Source organism: Polypterus senegalus, chromosome 4 (assembly GCF_016835505.1).
Source record: "Polypterus senegalus isolate Bchr_013 chromosome 4, ASM1683550v1, whole genome shotgun sequence".
Classification (NCBI taxonomy): domain Eukaryota; kingdom Metazoa; phylum Chordata; class Cladistia; order Polypteriformes; family Polypteridae; genus Polypterus; species Polypterus senegalus.
This window is the reverse complement of record NC_053157.1, coordinates 246,375,515-246,391,417: the sequence shown is the minus strand read 5'-3', so window position 1 is coordinate 246,391,417 and position 15,903 is coordinate 246,375,515. Positions and strand designations below refer to the sequence as shown.

At 40.1% G+C, this 15,903-nt stretch overlaps 1 protein-coding gene across 2 annotated transcripts in view; it reads left to right on the top strand.

Annotated features, from left to right (window-relative positions):
- LOC120528397 (tripartite motif-containing protein 16-like) overlaps positions 1 to 15,903 on the top strand; it is a 48,771-nt gene that overhangs the window by 17,052 nt on the left and 15,816 nt on the right. The window contains exons 2-4 of one of the 2 annotated variants that reach the window (XM_039752552.1): positions 3,619 to 4,204; positions 10,586 to 10,681; positions 12,274 to 12,507. In XM_039752552.1, coding sequence (XP_039608486.1) covers positions 3,626 to 4,204; positions 10,586 to 10,681; positions 12,274 to 12,507 — 909 coding nt within the window. In that variant the 5' untranslated portion in view covers positions 3,619 to 3,625. Of the gene's footprint in view, positions 1 to 3,615; positions 4,205 to 10,585; positions 10,682 to 12,273; positions 12,508 to 15,903 lie in introns of those variants that run through there. The other variant, XM_039752553.1, reaches the window with a different exon arrangement.

Below are 15,903 nucleotides of genomic sequence, written 5' to 3'. Positions count from 1 at the left end.
GATGTACAAAAACTAAACTTGACATAAAGCCACGCACATTGTCACGCCAGATCAAACCAGAGCGTACGCAAGTTTTCAGGTAAGTTTTGCAAACTGGCGGCACCCAGCATCAAAGCAGTGCTACTGTTCTTGGGTGGCTTCCTCTTATTTTTTTGATTCCTATCCCTGACACAGCTTTATCAGATACACTGACATTAACCACATATCATTTTTTAGTATAAGGCATCTGATTGTAATCAACCTGTGTTGTGATGTGAGATTTTGCATATAACTTGATAAATGTTTTGTATGTCTTTATTTATAATTTAGGCAAACAAATGTAATTTAGTGCTACTTTGGTGAGAGGTATTCGTGTTTGTCCCCCCTTTTTTACAACTGTCTCGCTGTAATTTTATGAAAGGATTTGGGGGGATGCTAAAGTCTTTGTCTCATTCCCCACACAAAGCCAGGTTAGCTTAACATATGGTCTTGGGGGGTTACAGGTGTTAAGATGTACTATTTCCCCCATTGATCTGAGATATGGCTGTCTGGATTGGCTGTAGGGATTGGACAGAAAACCTATAAATTTACTTGCTCAACCACATTCTCTCTCTGACCAATATACGAGGTGTGGCAGAAAAGTAATGAGACTGATTTTTTATTTACCAAAGTTTTTATTCTTTTCAAACATCAATGTTATCCCCTTCAAAGTAGTTCCCTTGGGCAGCTACACACTGATGGAGACGTTGTTCCCACTGTTGGTAGAAGAGCTGGAAGTCTTCAACCGGTATGGTCTTCAGCATGTCCGTTACACTCTTTTGGATGTTTTCTAAAGTCCCGAAATGACGTCCTTTGAGGACATTTTTCAGTTTAGGAAAAAGGTGTGTGAATAATGTTAATTAATGTTGACTTATGTTTATCTTTTATTGTGTCTTCTATTTCTCTATTCATTTTGTAAAGCACTTTGAGCTACATTTTTTTGTATGAATATGTGCTATATAAATAAATGTTGATTGATTGATTGATTGATTGAATAAGGGGGCTGGGGAACCACAGGAATGCCTTTTGAGGTCAAAAATTCTGTTATGGAGAGGGCAGTGTGACATGGGGCGTTGTCATGATGGAGCATCCATTTGTCTGCAATGTCTAGTCTCACGCGAATGACCCTTTTTCTGAGCCTTTCAAGGACGTCTTTATAAAAAACTAGGTTGACAGTTTGTCCTGGAGGACCAAATTATTTGTGGACGATTCCCCTTTTGTGACGCACAACCAAAAACAAACTTCGCTAATAGCAGTCACAAAAATCACGTAGTTAACGGAAGGAGTTGAAACTCGCACTGAGCTATGGGAGGGTACTGATACACGTACTCTATCAAGGACAACAGCGCAGCGTTGCCAGATCGCTTGCAGTGTTGCCAGTCTCATTACTTTTCTGCCACACCTCGTATGATGAAGAAACATCTCTCTTGCTAACCTGTGATGATGTATAAGTATCTTTCTCTTGCTAAAAACTGAAGAAGACCATCACACCATGAACTGAAGACAACACAATGAACAGCACAGCTTCAGCCATTTTGAACAGACATGTGGCTAAAAGCTGAGCACCAACGATGCCTTAACTAGAGACATTTTAAGTAACTACAAGTGTGTGTACCACTTGAGTTACACATCACCATTTTATCAGGTTGTATGGTTGCCAATATTCAAATGTACTTTGCATTTTGTTATTATTTATGAATATTATCAGTAATACATTATTTTATGTGTAACTTAACTCCTGCTTGTCTTTTTACTACATTTATTGCCTGTGGTTATAGATATAGAAGGGAAGATGGGGATAAGTTATATACAGCGGTAAGTCTGTGAGATTAGGCATTCTAAGGCTACATATTAATAATACAATAGGGGAAAGTAGAGCAATATATATTACTCTACCAAGATAAAACAACCTGTGACCATATAATTGTGCACAGAATGGCCAAATTATTCCAAATAGTATAGCTGCTTTAGTATTGTTACTCTCACTGCACCACTTAGAGTATTTTAACCCACCGTATATGAATGTGGAATCACAGCTCTACAGCAGCTGATCGAAAGCTCTATGGCTGGCTGTGTCAAGAGCGGAGAGAAATATTGGGGTACAGCATCTAGTACACGCTGCCTCAGTCACGCACACAGTCTGTTTGAACTTTTCCAATTAGGCAAATGCTTCAGAACTTTTCCTGTACGGACCTCGCGGTTCACAAACAGTTTCATCCCAATTACTATAAACGCACTCAATCAGTCCATCAAGTGCTCTTTGAAGAACTGTTTGTACTTATAAGTACAATCATCTCACTGTAAACTTGCATTTCAGTTGTAATATGGCACAACCTGAGCCACTTATGCTTTCGTATTGTATATTTTTCATTGTTTTTTATCATATTATTATTATTATTATTATTATTATTGTTGTTGTTGTTGTTTTTGTTGTTGTTATTTTACCATTTTATAGGAACATAAGTTTATGGAGGATTTGCATATTGAATCTAATTGTACCATACAGTAACAAAAAAGTAATTCAATTCAATTCAATAGAAAAGAGCATATATTTACAAATAATGACGACTGGCTTCTAACTTGATTTAGATGTCCAGGCTCTATCTTCTTGGAACTCTTGATATCATTTTTTAGATGAAATGCAGTAAAGCATATATATTACATTATACAGATACATTTTTAACTTCATTAAATAATGTATATTGTGATCAAATGTGTCGACACGGTGTACAGCGTTAGTGATGAACTGGCACCCCATTCAGGGACTGTTACTGCCTCATGCTGTATGCTTGCTGGGACTGGCGTGACCCTGGATGGATAGATGGCCCGAATAATTAAACATATACTATGAAGATATTTCATTGTTCCTTAAAAGTTTTGAAGAATCAGCGTTCTAAGCTTACAGATGGCTTGACATTTATTAAAGAGCTTATTGTGTGGTGATTGGGTACTTGGAGAAAGAAAAGGAAGGACACGAATTGAAAGAGACAGTACTGCTGCAATAAATTATTTCATCGAAGGTCGCGCATGGGGCAGCAAGCATCAATTGCTTCTTCTCCTAACATTCTTATAACTTGGATAAATTAGAGAAAAGAAATTACTATGGGATGGACAATTTGTTTAATAAAGAGCACCAGCATAACAAGAATGAATAATCAGTTTAATAGCTCGCTGTCTTGGTGTGCTGAGGGCTGTGTATTACAAATCTGTTCATGGTTATTTATATGTTGTGTTTTATTTTCATTTTATTCCATTTGTAAATGTGCACTGAGCTCTGAGTCTGTCTAATGTGGATTGTAGTATGCAATAAATAAATAATAAATAGTGACATGAATTAAATCCCCTGTGACAGGTCATTTATTCTGTCATTGTATGTCTTATTGTCACTTTGTGGTCATCACTCTCTGAGCTCCTGTCTCTCATTAACTGTTCACCCTCAGTGTCTCCTCAAATGTTGTCTCTGTAAGCTCTCAGCTTTCTCTTTAAATCTCCTCCTCTTCCTCCTCCTTGTCACTGACCACAGACAAACTTTCACTTTCGTTTCTTCACAAGTCACTGCCTTGTTTGTCTGACTGATTCTCTCTGCATGCCTCTCCTCAGACTGACGATGGCTGAAACCCAGCTAGGTGGATTACTTGATGAATTCATCTGCCCAATTTGTCTGGAAACCCTGACTGACCCCGTCACCATTCCCTGTGGTCACAATTTCTGTCTGAAGTGCATCACCGACTACTGGGATCATAGACAAGAGTTCTACTGTCCGCAGTGTAGACAGAACTTCAGGACAAGGCCTGCACTGCAAAGAAATACTTTGCTGAATGAAGTCATCAAGAAATTAAAAAAGACAGCACTCAGTGTTCCTCCATCTAAGAATTATGCTGGCCCTGGAGACATGGAGTGTGACTTCTGTGCTGGGAAGAAGTTCAGAGTGGTGAAGTCTTGTCTGACCTGCATGGCCTCCTACTGTCAGACTCACCTGCAGCCTCACTATGAAGTAGCGGCCCTGAAGCACCACAAACTGGTTGATCCTGATAGAAATCTCAAGGAGAAACTCTGTGAGAAACATCAGAAAATTCTGGAGATGTTTTGTAGAACTGACAAGACATGCATCTGCTTGATGTGTGGAATGACTGAACATGATGGTCATGAAAAGGTTGAACTGGAGACTGAAAGAGAAGGAAAACAGGTGAGTGGAGTTTAGAGTTTAATGGAAAATCAATACAAAAGGAGTTAAGTGATACATAAATGTAGTCTGAGAGATACATCTATTCCTTCCTTTGGGGAGTCTGAATTTGCTTGTGTAGGACAGCAGGAAGCTGGAGCCTGCCCTGGGGAGACTGGGTGGAAGACATCAAACAGTCCAGGATGAGATACACAGTGTGATCCATGGACAGTCGAGTGAGCTGATTGCTCTCATTAAACTGAGCGGAGGTTCTTTGTGTTCTGATCACTTGTGTCTCGAGTACCTCAGGCCTCTCTAAGAGACACGTTACACTCATGTTCCCAGTCAAAGGATTCTAATTTTCAAGGCCAGGCTATTTGACTCTGCTCTTTACTCCAATAAAGCAAACATTTAGCAAGCAACAGTTTAAAGTTTGTTTATTAAATTTATTTGAATCACTTAACTAATTGATGGACCATGGATGAGAATCTGATTTTCACTCCTTGTCTTTTTATGTCATCTATTTTTTAACTGTTTGTTCATTTGGTTCAATTCCTGAGATGCCCCAAAGGTAAACATTTGGTTTTAAATTTTCAGCAGTTGCTTAATTTAATATATTCACCCTAAAGTGGCTGAGTTTCTAATGGTTCTGTTGTGTTTGGATGAGGAAGGATCTTTTGACACTTGAATAAAGATATTTGTGTACTGAATCGTGCAAATTTAGATTTGGATTCAATGTTTGTGCATGGATTAAGTTACCGTACAGCAGTTCAGAAGTCTTGGTTTGTATAAACAAGATCCATTGTGACTCTTTCAGTTTAGAATGTTGAACCAGACAGGGATGTCCATTATCACCAATGCTTCTTGTAGTTGCAAATTATCCCTTAACTGTTCATTTCCAGAAGCACTCAGAGATAAAATACATCGTAATGAAAGGTGTTGAAAAACAAAATGTCTTCATGCTGACCTGGTGCGTTTTATTGCAGATCCACACATGACATTGTTCATCCTCAGTACAGCTCTTTTAAAATTCTGTAATGTTTCCATGTTTGCTGACTTTTAAACCTAACACTGCAGCCCTCGAATGTCTACCAGTTGTTTCACTAGAATTGACCCTGTGGTGTAGCGAACCCACAACTCAAGTCAAAAAGGCCACTTTTTGAATAAATAGTCGCTGCATTCGTGGCTTAGTGAGGGGGCATGGTAGTGTGGCGGGAGCAGTTCCCGGGTGATGAGCTGCGAATTGCCACACCTGGTCCACGTCCTCGTAATAAATAGAAGTGTGAGGCGGCTAGGAAGAGAGAAGGAAAGAGGAGAGAAGAGGAAAGAGAGAGAACAGGAGGTTAAGGGAGAAGAAGGCTGGAGAAGTGGGGAGCTTGTCCAAGGGAGCGAGCGACAGCAGGCTCGATTGAGCAAAGGCAGACAGCTGGTAGGACAGTTCCGGAGGAGAGTGGCCAACTCTCAAAGGAGGCAGATTGAAGCAGTCGCTCCAGCTGAGCAATTGGGGGAAGCTGGAGTGATCGGCAGTAGAGTCAACTGGCCATTGACGATAGCGGGAGTCGTGGAGGATTTGGGTGTGTTGTGCCCCAGCATGAGCACCCTGGCTGCTGGGGAAGAAACCAAAGTCTCAGTCCAGTTGGAGTCCGATGTAGCCGATGATCGGAGGGCTACCGGACCAGTATTGAAGGAGCTGCATATGCTGGTAGGGCGACTACCATGTTGTGGGGCCCGAAAGGGAGAAGCAATGGAGTTACTAGGTTAAAGAAGGATGTACCGGACTTTGTGTTTTAAAAGACTGCTTCAAGCCATTATTTTGACCTCATTGTTTTAAAGGATGTATCCATTGTGTTTTCAACCTCCACTAGTTTACTTGTTTTTATTGTATTATTTATTTAATGACTTATTTTTGAAGCACTGCACTTTACTTGATTTTGGACATTTTGAGTTTTTTGATTTTAATACAAGCACTTTGCACTTTTTGCACCATCCTCTTGCTTCATTTTTGTGCATCACTGTCCAGCTCATCAGTGACATTACCGACGGTGTCGGGTTCAAGAGCTCCCAGAAGCTGAATGGGAGCATGGAGTAGAACCCGCATTGTCACACACCCACTTTGGGGTTTCTTTGCACCTTTCAGTCCACACCTTCTGATCTCTTGATCCTAATAGATGGATGACAGCAACCCCTGACTTCTGTCCTGATTATTACACAAGACTTTGGACAGGCTGCTTCTTCTCTCTTTGGTGTTTAATGTGTTAATAAATAGTCACGAATAGTCACGAATTACACTGATGAACTCCATCTCTGCTTCATAGTGTTTCCCAGTTAATATTTGGATAATAAAGTCCACCATTACTATCATATCCCCTGTAAATTTGCATTTTTTCAAATTGTTAAAAACTTGAAGGTATTTTTTAAGTTTTCCGCACTTTTTGTATTATCCTTCTTGCTGCAGGCTCAGTTCATTGGAGACAAGCTGACATTTAAAATACAATTACAAACTTTTCAAATTACAACATGTACACACAAAAGAATAAAGATTAGTTTAAACAGACATTAAACAAAGCAACTTCAACTGAGTAACATAAAAGGATCAAACAGGACACCTTCATTAATATCATTATCGAGACGAGGTCAGTTAACAAAAGAGGAGAGGAAATCAGAAACTACAACTGTCAGCAAATCTGGAGGAAATAAACCTCTGTAGGTTCAGCAGCCATTATGAACAGACAGAAGTCAGACACGTCTGAAGACCTCAACTTACTGGCTCTCCATCTCCTGCTGGTCCTTCAACCGTATACGTCTGTGCTGGGCAGGCTAATCAGTCCTTTAACTCTTCAATTCCAAGGCCTCCTTGGGTGTCTTAGTCATGGGCTACTAAACAGCTTGGCAGTGGAGAAGTGGAACAGCAGAATACTGGAACAAGAAGAGAAAGAGAAAAGTGTGTGATTGGTGGGTGAGTTTAGAGACATACAATAAGTGGGCCTCAGCCATTTAATGCTGTTTATGCCTGTTTGCCACTCTTATCTCTATTTGGTGGTCTGTAGCCCACTCCTAATGTTAGGCCTGTACCTCTGATACTCATTAGTCAAACCCATGTACACTCACTATAGGTTCAGATTTGAAATAGTTGGTTATTAATGAAATTCTACACCACCAACACACACTGTTGTTTCTAATTTTTGTGTATCCATTTCTGTTCTTGGCCTCCTTTGGCTTTAGTCAGGTTTCATTTCCTGCAGTCACTTTATTTATGTGTTCCTCCATATACAGTCATATGAAAAAGTTTGGGAAGCCCTCTTAATTCTTTGGATTTTTGTTTCTCATTGGCTGAGCTTCCAAAGTAGCAACTTCCTTTTAATATCTGACATGCCTTATGGAAACAGTAGGATTTCAGCAGTGACATTAAGTTTATTGGATGAACAGAAAATATGCAATATGCATCTTAACAAAATTAGACAGGTGAATAAATATGGGCACCCCAACAAAGATATGACATCAATACTTAGTTGAGCCTCCTTTTGCTAATCTAACAGCCTCTAGACGCCTCCTATAGCCTTTGATGAGTGTCTGGATTCTTGATGGAGGTATTTTTGACCATTCTTCTATACAAAATCTCTCCAGTTCAGTTCAATGTGATGGCTGCCGAGCATGGACAGCCTGCTTCAAATCATCCCATAGATTTTCGATGATATTCAAGTCAGGGGACTGTGTCGGCCATTCCAGAACATTGTACTTCTCCTTCTGCATGAATGCCTTTGTAGATTTCGAACTGTGCTTTGGGTCATTGTCTTGTTGGAATATCCAACCCCTGTGTAACTTCAACTTTGTGACTGATGCTTGAACATTATTCTGAAGAATTTGTTGATATTGGGTTGAATTCATTTGACCCTCAACTTTAACAAGGGCCCCAGTACCTGAACTGGCCACACAGCCCCACAGCATGATGGGACCTCCACCAAATTTCACAGTAGGTAGCAGGTGTTTTTCTTGGAATACGGTGTTCTTCTTCTGCCATGCAAAGCTCTTTTTGTTATGACCACATAACTCAATTTCTGTCTCATCAGTCCAAAGCACTTTGTTCCAAAATGAATCTGGCTTGTCTAAATGAGCATTGGCATACAACAAACAACTCTGTTTGTGCCGTCAGTGCAGAAAGGGCTTCTTTCTCATCACCCTGCCATACTGATGTTCTTTGTGCAAATTGCACTGAATTGTAGAATGATGTATAGATACACCATCTGCATCAAGATGATCTTGCAGGTCTTTTCAGGTGATCTGTGGGTTGTCTGTATCCATTCTCACAATCCTGCCTCTGCATATGCCACTTCTGTATTTTTTTTGGCCTGCCAGACCTGCTGGGTTGGTTTAACAGCAACTGTGCCTGTGGCCTTCCATTTCCTGATTCCATTCCTTAAAGTTGAAACTGACAGTTTAAACCTTTGAGATGGCTTTTTGTAGCCTTCCCCTAAACCAGGAGACTCAACAATCTTTGTTTTCAGATCTTTGGAGAGTTGCTTTGAGGATCCCATGCTGTCTGTCACTCTTCAGAGGAGAGTCAAAGGGAAGGAAGCACAACTTGCGATTGACCACCTTAAATACCTTTTACCACTCATGATTGGACACACCTGTCTATGAAGTTCAAGGCTTAACGAGCTCATCCAACCAATTTGGTGTTGCAAGTAATCAGCATTGAGCAGTGACAGGCATTCAAATCAGCAAAATGACAAGGGAACCCATATTTTTGAACAGCGAATTTTTCACATTTAATTAAATTTCATACAACTAAATACTGCTTCACTAAAAATCTTTGTTCGGAAAACACCCCAGTACTCCGATGTTCCTAGGAAATGAAAGACAACCGCTGTTATCTTTTTTGTTGAAAGGAGAGTAAATTATTATGCAGGCTGAGAGGGGTTCACAAACTTTTTCATATGACTGTAACTGCCATTCTTTTGTTTTCTTTTTGGTGACCTCGCATATTCAGATTTCCTATTTAAAATGCATTGCCAATTTGATTTTGACTTATCCCCTGTAGTCAAAACATTTCAAAGTTACCTTTGACATTTTTATTATTCTCATGGCCTGTTCCGCTTCATGGACCTTAAGCCTTGTCTTTCATAAACTCACTTACTGCTACAAATTTATATGATTTGTGTTCACTTTCACTCTAATTTGAGGTTTTCACTCTTTTGTAACTTACTCTTATTATTATAATCTTTCAATTTATTAGCCTTATGTTTTTGTTTTCCAGCCCTCTAGTTGATTTTATATTTGTTTTTTGTATTAGTGTATTTTTTTTACTTTCTTAACTTTCCTATTATTATCCAGCCCAGCTTATCCCTTAGTCTTATTAATATCACTGCCTGTTTCTCATTATGAGTTTGTAAACCTCGACTTCTTAAACTCCTTGTTAAAAGTCCACGACTGACCTCCTTGTTTGCCTTCCAAAAACATCAGTGGATCCCATGCCAGGGGTGCAGCTGCCACCTGCTGTAAAAATCACCCCAATGCCCCTTAGCCCTGTGCCCCTCCATCTTAAACCCAATTTGAGCCTCATGTTAAACTCTCTGATTTCTCCAATCCTCCCAGGAGTGTCTTGTGTCACAGACAGCACTTCTGATAAGACCACCCGGTGTGTTCTACTCCTAATCTTAGCTCCTCCTCTTTTCTTACACAATTGCCAGCCTGCTCTTAATTTTGTCACTTACTGTGACATTGACAATGACAAATGGATCTGCGACTCTCTGTAAAATAGCCAAGCCACATGCCAACCAAGCCATGAAGCAGCCCACTGTGTGCGACTCGTTTGCTCTTCATCATATTTGAACTCTGAGTTAGTTAACTTTCACTTGTGTTATTTATTTCTCTGATCTTCAGTTATAATGTTTTCTTTAAGTATTTCTATTAGTGACTCCTTTGATTTATTGTCAGATTTCTCTGAGCTCATTAAACTCCTCTTCATATTTCACTTTTTACTGAACTCCTCAGACTCACTCATGTCTTCTCGGCCTCAGTGATCTCACTTGACTCCATAAAATGACCAAACACTTGACAAAGTTCTCACAAGTCTCAATTCCACAGTGGCCTTGTTGGTCCTACAATTGCAGTCCTTAACCATCCGAAGTCTCCTGGGTTTGCAGGTTTCTTCTGTCTTTATGTGTGAGGCTCTGATATTCTGGTTGTCAATATGATGTCCTCTAAATCTCAAGGACTCAATATTTGTTTAATTAAATCTTTGAGTGTCACCTACTGTGTCAAACTGAAGACCAGTGTGACAGAAACGGTAAGTTGTGTCATGGAATGTGAAACAAATGTGTTGTACAAATTTAATCACTCAAAATGACACCACAAGCTCAGAAAATGGAAGTGAATTCTGATGTGTCCTCTTGTGTGTCCAAACAGAAACAGCTGGGGGCGACACAGAGTGAAATTAGGAGGAGACTTGAAGAGAAAGAGAAGAAACTGAGGGAAACGAGGAGGACAGTGGAGGAGATGAAGGTGAGTGGAATTAAGACAACACTTCATATCAAAGAGAGGAGAAAAACTAAAAGGGTTGTGAGAGTTTGTGGTGATGACATGTGAGGACAGGGAGATTGAGAAGGAGAGAAGATGGTTTATTGTGTCCTTCATGGCGTTTCACTGCTGACAGCATTTCATGTTTTAGTCATTAGGAATTCAGACCACAAGACCCTCATGTCCTCAGGTTTCTCATTCCTTCACTTAAAGGTGACTTCACTCCCCCTAACAATAGCTCATAATGAAGGTTGGCACTGATGTTCTGAGTTGGATCAGTCGACACAACATTCCCTAATGGACTTTCTCTGTTCATTCTGATATTTTACAGCTTTATTGGACTCCATAAGTGAAGGTGTTAGGCTGCTGGACTGAGTGCTGATAACGCGCACCTCCACCTGTTTACATGCTGATCTGCTGAAACGGGCCGATTGCTGCCACTCACCTTCTTAAACTAATATAAGAACAGGCCAATATCAGACCATGAGGAGTCCTGCTGTACATTCATCTATTGATATCATCAGCTCTAAACAGTCAAATGAATATTTACAGTATACGTCAAAAAGACAGTTATAAGGCAATTTCAGAAAAGGAACAAAATAAACAATTAAAAAGAGAAAGACATGAAGATGAAAGTGACATTCAACAACACAATAACCGCCATACATGTGAATAAAAATATACAGAGTGAAATACACACCTCAGCCCCTCCTGAAGTTCACACAATACTCCAGAGTTCAAGTTGTCTGATTATAATGTGGAAATGAAAGAATCTGAAAATTTAAATGTAAAATGTTTTCCCAGTCAGTCCTGAGCCATTATAATTAAAGGACTGCAGTGAGCTCACCGAGCCTGCTAGTTAAATTTAAATTCAAGATTCACGTCCCTGGAGATGATTGCTGGCCTTCACCAATTTAGACAGCTCTTCAAAGATGGTGTTCCAAATTATCAGCCAATCCTCCTCTCTAGGTATCATCTGCAAACTTAATCAGTTTCCTATCTAAATCATTATTCTGCACCCACCTACACACCACACCCTGAACTCCCTCTTCTTTTAGTTTGATGCCCAACCACTCAAATGGCACCTTTCTTCCTTTCTGAAAGTCCAGATAAATAATATCATAAGGTCCACTTTGATTGTATCCTTTTGTTGCCTCCTCATAGAATTCCAGCATGCTTCTTCACCACCCCCTCTCATTCTCCACTCCAGGTTAACATTGTTCTGATCCACTCTTAAACCCAGGTTGACCAGGAGAGGATCTTTTAAAAGACCACCCTGTGAAACACTAGTAGGGTCCTCACAGGACAGTAGTGCTGTACCCTAGCAGCTTGTGCCAATGGCTCCCATAGATCCTACAGAACCACTTATTAACACTGCATATTCCATACAGACCTGTAAGTGCCTTAAGAAGATGCTGCTACCCAGAGTACCAGGGGAATACCAGACAGGGAATACTCCTACCACCCTTCCCCTAATTCAAACTCTCCTCTACAACATCAAAATACTAACAAAAGTGTCTTGTGACTTTTATTTTTAAATAGGTGACTCAATTCAATATTTTTCTCCTATCCAACAGCTTTCTGTGGAAAGAGTGATGAAGGAACACGAGAAGAGCTTCACTGATCTGATTCACTGCATCGAAGAAGTGCACAAGAAACTGGCAGAGAGGATCAGAGAACAAGAAAAGAGAGAAATGGAGAAGGCTGAAGGAGTCATGGAGCAAATAAAGAAGGAGATCAAGAAGCTGAAGAGGAGAGAAGCTGAGCTGAAGGAGCTTTCAGAGACCAAAGACCATCTCCACTTCCTACAGGTGAGAGTGACGCTTCACAGGGAGTCTGATCAGACTGGGGTGTGTGTGACCTGAGAACATTTAGAGAGAAATTTAAAAGAGCTGAGGAGTTTTTACAAATGGAAAGAACTGACCACTCAGTGCAATTTCATATTTGCCTAATATTTACCCAATTTTTGCAAAAATCTGAAAGCTAAGCCTTCATCTGCATGATAGGGAGGTAAATCTACAGTTGTTTGTTTGATGAAACAAATTTATATGACATTTATTCTAAGTAAGACTCATTTTAAATGACACCACCTGAGAAAAGAAAACACCAACTTTATCTTTAAACACTCCTGTCATGTCACCTCCTCCTGTCTTTGTCCTTTAACTGATGACATTCAAATCCTTCAGCATTTCCTCACAGCTCAAACCCTACAGTCAAGTCTGGTCTCTCTTCTTCTCCTTGACTTTCTTTTCTACTGTTTTGTCATTTCTCTAACACTCAATATTCCTGATGTGGTCTCACAAGTGTTTTCTACAGGGCAGATTACAGAACTGTGATGAGCGCACAAAAGGCTCCCAAGAGTTTCTAGTTGTGGACCTTCTATTATAAAATTATACTGAATAGTGTGTGTAAGTCAGGGGTGCCCAATACGTCGATCGTGATCAACCGGTAGATCACAAAGGTAGTGCAGGTAGATCGCGCTGCATTAAAAAAATTTTTGGTCTCGTCTTGTGAGAGATGGATGTCTGAAGTGGAGCTCCACTAGCAGCGGTGTTATTTTTCATATTATTTGCTTATTATCCTGAGATATCCTGTATTTATTCAACCCAAGAGGGACTGCTACAGTATATGTAAGCATATATAAACATGGCCAACAAAAAAGGGGGTCCGAAAGAATCGAAAACTAAAGCTAAATCCAAGCTAAGAACAGCAAGCCCTAGTTCAAGATACGGCCTTTCAGAGACAGACCTGGATCAGATGGGCGAAAGTACAGACTCCTCGGGACCATGGTCTGCTACATCGTCGCCGGCTGAGAGCGAAAAGGGGAGCGAAGGTACGATCGTGAGTGCAGATCTCGATAGCTCGCCGATCGGAGATCACCTGAAACTGGAAAAGGCCTTGCAGTCCGCGGCTTCAATTACTCCACGCGAACCAGGAGCAGCAGGGACACCGGCTACAGTAGAGCCTGCTGCTCCATCTACGGTACAAGAAAGTACAATTAAAATGTCTAGACTGCAGATGATGGCCGCTGAGCTCATGCAAGATATAAAGAAAAGCGAGAAGGCTAATGAGAAAGCAAAGGCAAATGAAAAACTGAGACAGGAGGTGAGACAGGAGTTGAAACAGGCAAATGAAAGGCTGCGACAGGAGATGCAACTTGAACTGCGACAAGTGCTGGGTAAAACTGAGGAGCACATTCATGAAAACGCGGTTAAACTGAGCACGCTTACTGATCAATTGGAGGATTTCAAGGAGACATTCACGACTCGGATTGAAATAGCCAAAAATTTAGCTGCCAGTGCCAAGGAAAAAGCAGTAAATGTCAGCTCCGAATGCAAAAAACTCGGAGAAAAACGTGGAGACAGACTGGCTGCTTTGGAAGATGAAAGCAGAAGGTATAATGTCAGAATTGAAGGTCTGCCTGAGAATCGAAAAAGTCCAAACCCTGTGAAATTCGCAGCTGAACTTTTTTCTAAAATAATCCGGTACGACTTTAAAGCAGAATCTGAGATAGCAGCGGCTTACTGCGAACGGGAATCAAACACTGTTAGACCCAGATCTTTTATAATTTGCTTTGAAAGGTTATCATTTAAGCTAGAGGTGATGGCACTCCTCAGAGACAAGCAGGATATTATATATGAAAATAACTACATTCGTATCTTCCCTGACTTCTCTCCAGCAACAGATACTAAACGCGCAACCTTCTACAACATTAAACAGCAGTTACGGCAAGCCAGCGTCAAATACAGCCACTTGTATCCGACCAAACTGAAAGTGGAATGGAAGGGTCAATTCTATGTCTTCGCTAGCAAGGAAGAAGCAGAAAAGGAATTAAGAAAGCTGATCTCGGGACTATTCTGATACATAATAGTGAGTCATAGTTAATGATATAGCAAGGATTAATAATCTACTGTCTGATCTATTTGTTTAAAATACGGGGTTTTATCAGCATATATTCTCATTATTACTTAATATTACTAGGGCGCTATCTGTTTGTTTTATTGTGCTTATTTACTTTTTCTTTTTTTTTTCTTTTTTTTTTTTTAGATTATATTGGTAATAGATATCTCTATCTTTTAACACTGAAACACCGCTGCATGGGGGCTTGTTTTGCTTTGGACGTGCTCTGTCTCTGGGTATGTCGGAGGACTGGGACTGTGTGAAGTGGGCCTTAGCCTCACTTAGGGAGGCAAAAGGGAGGGTGGGGGGTTAAGGGGGGAAGAGAAAGAGAGCAGGCTTGATCTATACCTAATCTATCCTCTTAATCTTTATAATTATAACTACCAGCGTAATAATAAGCTGCATGGCAACAACTCTAGGGGAAATAGGAAATTAAGGCCGAAGCTGACTCACTTCCAGTTAAGACTATAAAATGACATCAAAAACTCAGAATCAGTGTCTACATGATGGGACAGTTAACTTTGTGAGCTGGAATGTTAAAGGCCTGAATCACGAATTAAAGAGAAAGAAAGTACTCTCTCACCTAACAGGTCTAAATGCTAAAATAGTATTTTTACAGGAAACCCACTTACTAAGCAAGGATCAGTTCCGCTGCAAAAGACTGGACTGGCCAAATGTTCCATTCTAGTTTTACAAAGAAAACTAGAGGTGTGGAAATTCTCATACATAGAACAGTACCATTTGTAGCATCAGATGTAGTATTGGATCCTGAAGGGAGATATGTAATGGTCATGGGAGACTTATCTAACTGTAAAATGATTTTGATAAATGTTTATGCACCTAATGTTGATGATAAGGAATTTATACAAAATTTATTTGCATCCATTCCCAATCTGAACACTCATAAAGTTATAATGGCTGGGGACTTTAATTGTGTTCTAAATCCACTTTTAGATAGGACTTCTCCACAGGGGAACGCATCTAACACCGCAAAGATAATTACAAAGTTTATAACTGATCACAACTTATCAGATCCCTGGAGGTTTTAAACCCAAATTCAAGAACATATTCTTTCTACTCACCAGTACATCATTGCTACTCAAGGATTGATTACTTCTTTATAGACAATAACTTCTTGCCTAAGATTAAATCTTGCAAATACGATGCTATTGTTATTTCTGACCATGCACCTATGATCTTGGAGCTAAAATTACTAAGCCCCATACACTCACCCCGAGATGGCCTCAACCCGCTTCTATTAGCTGACGAGAATTGTACTGAATTTATATCCAAACAAATCAAATTCT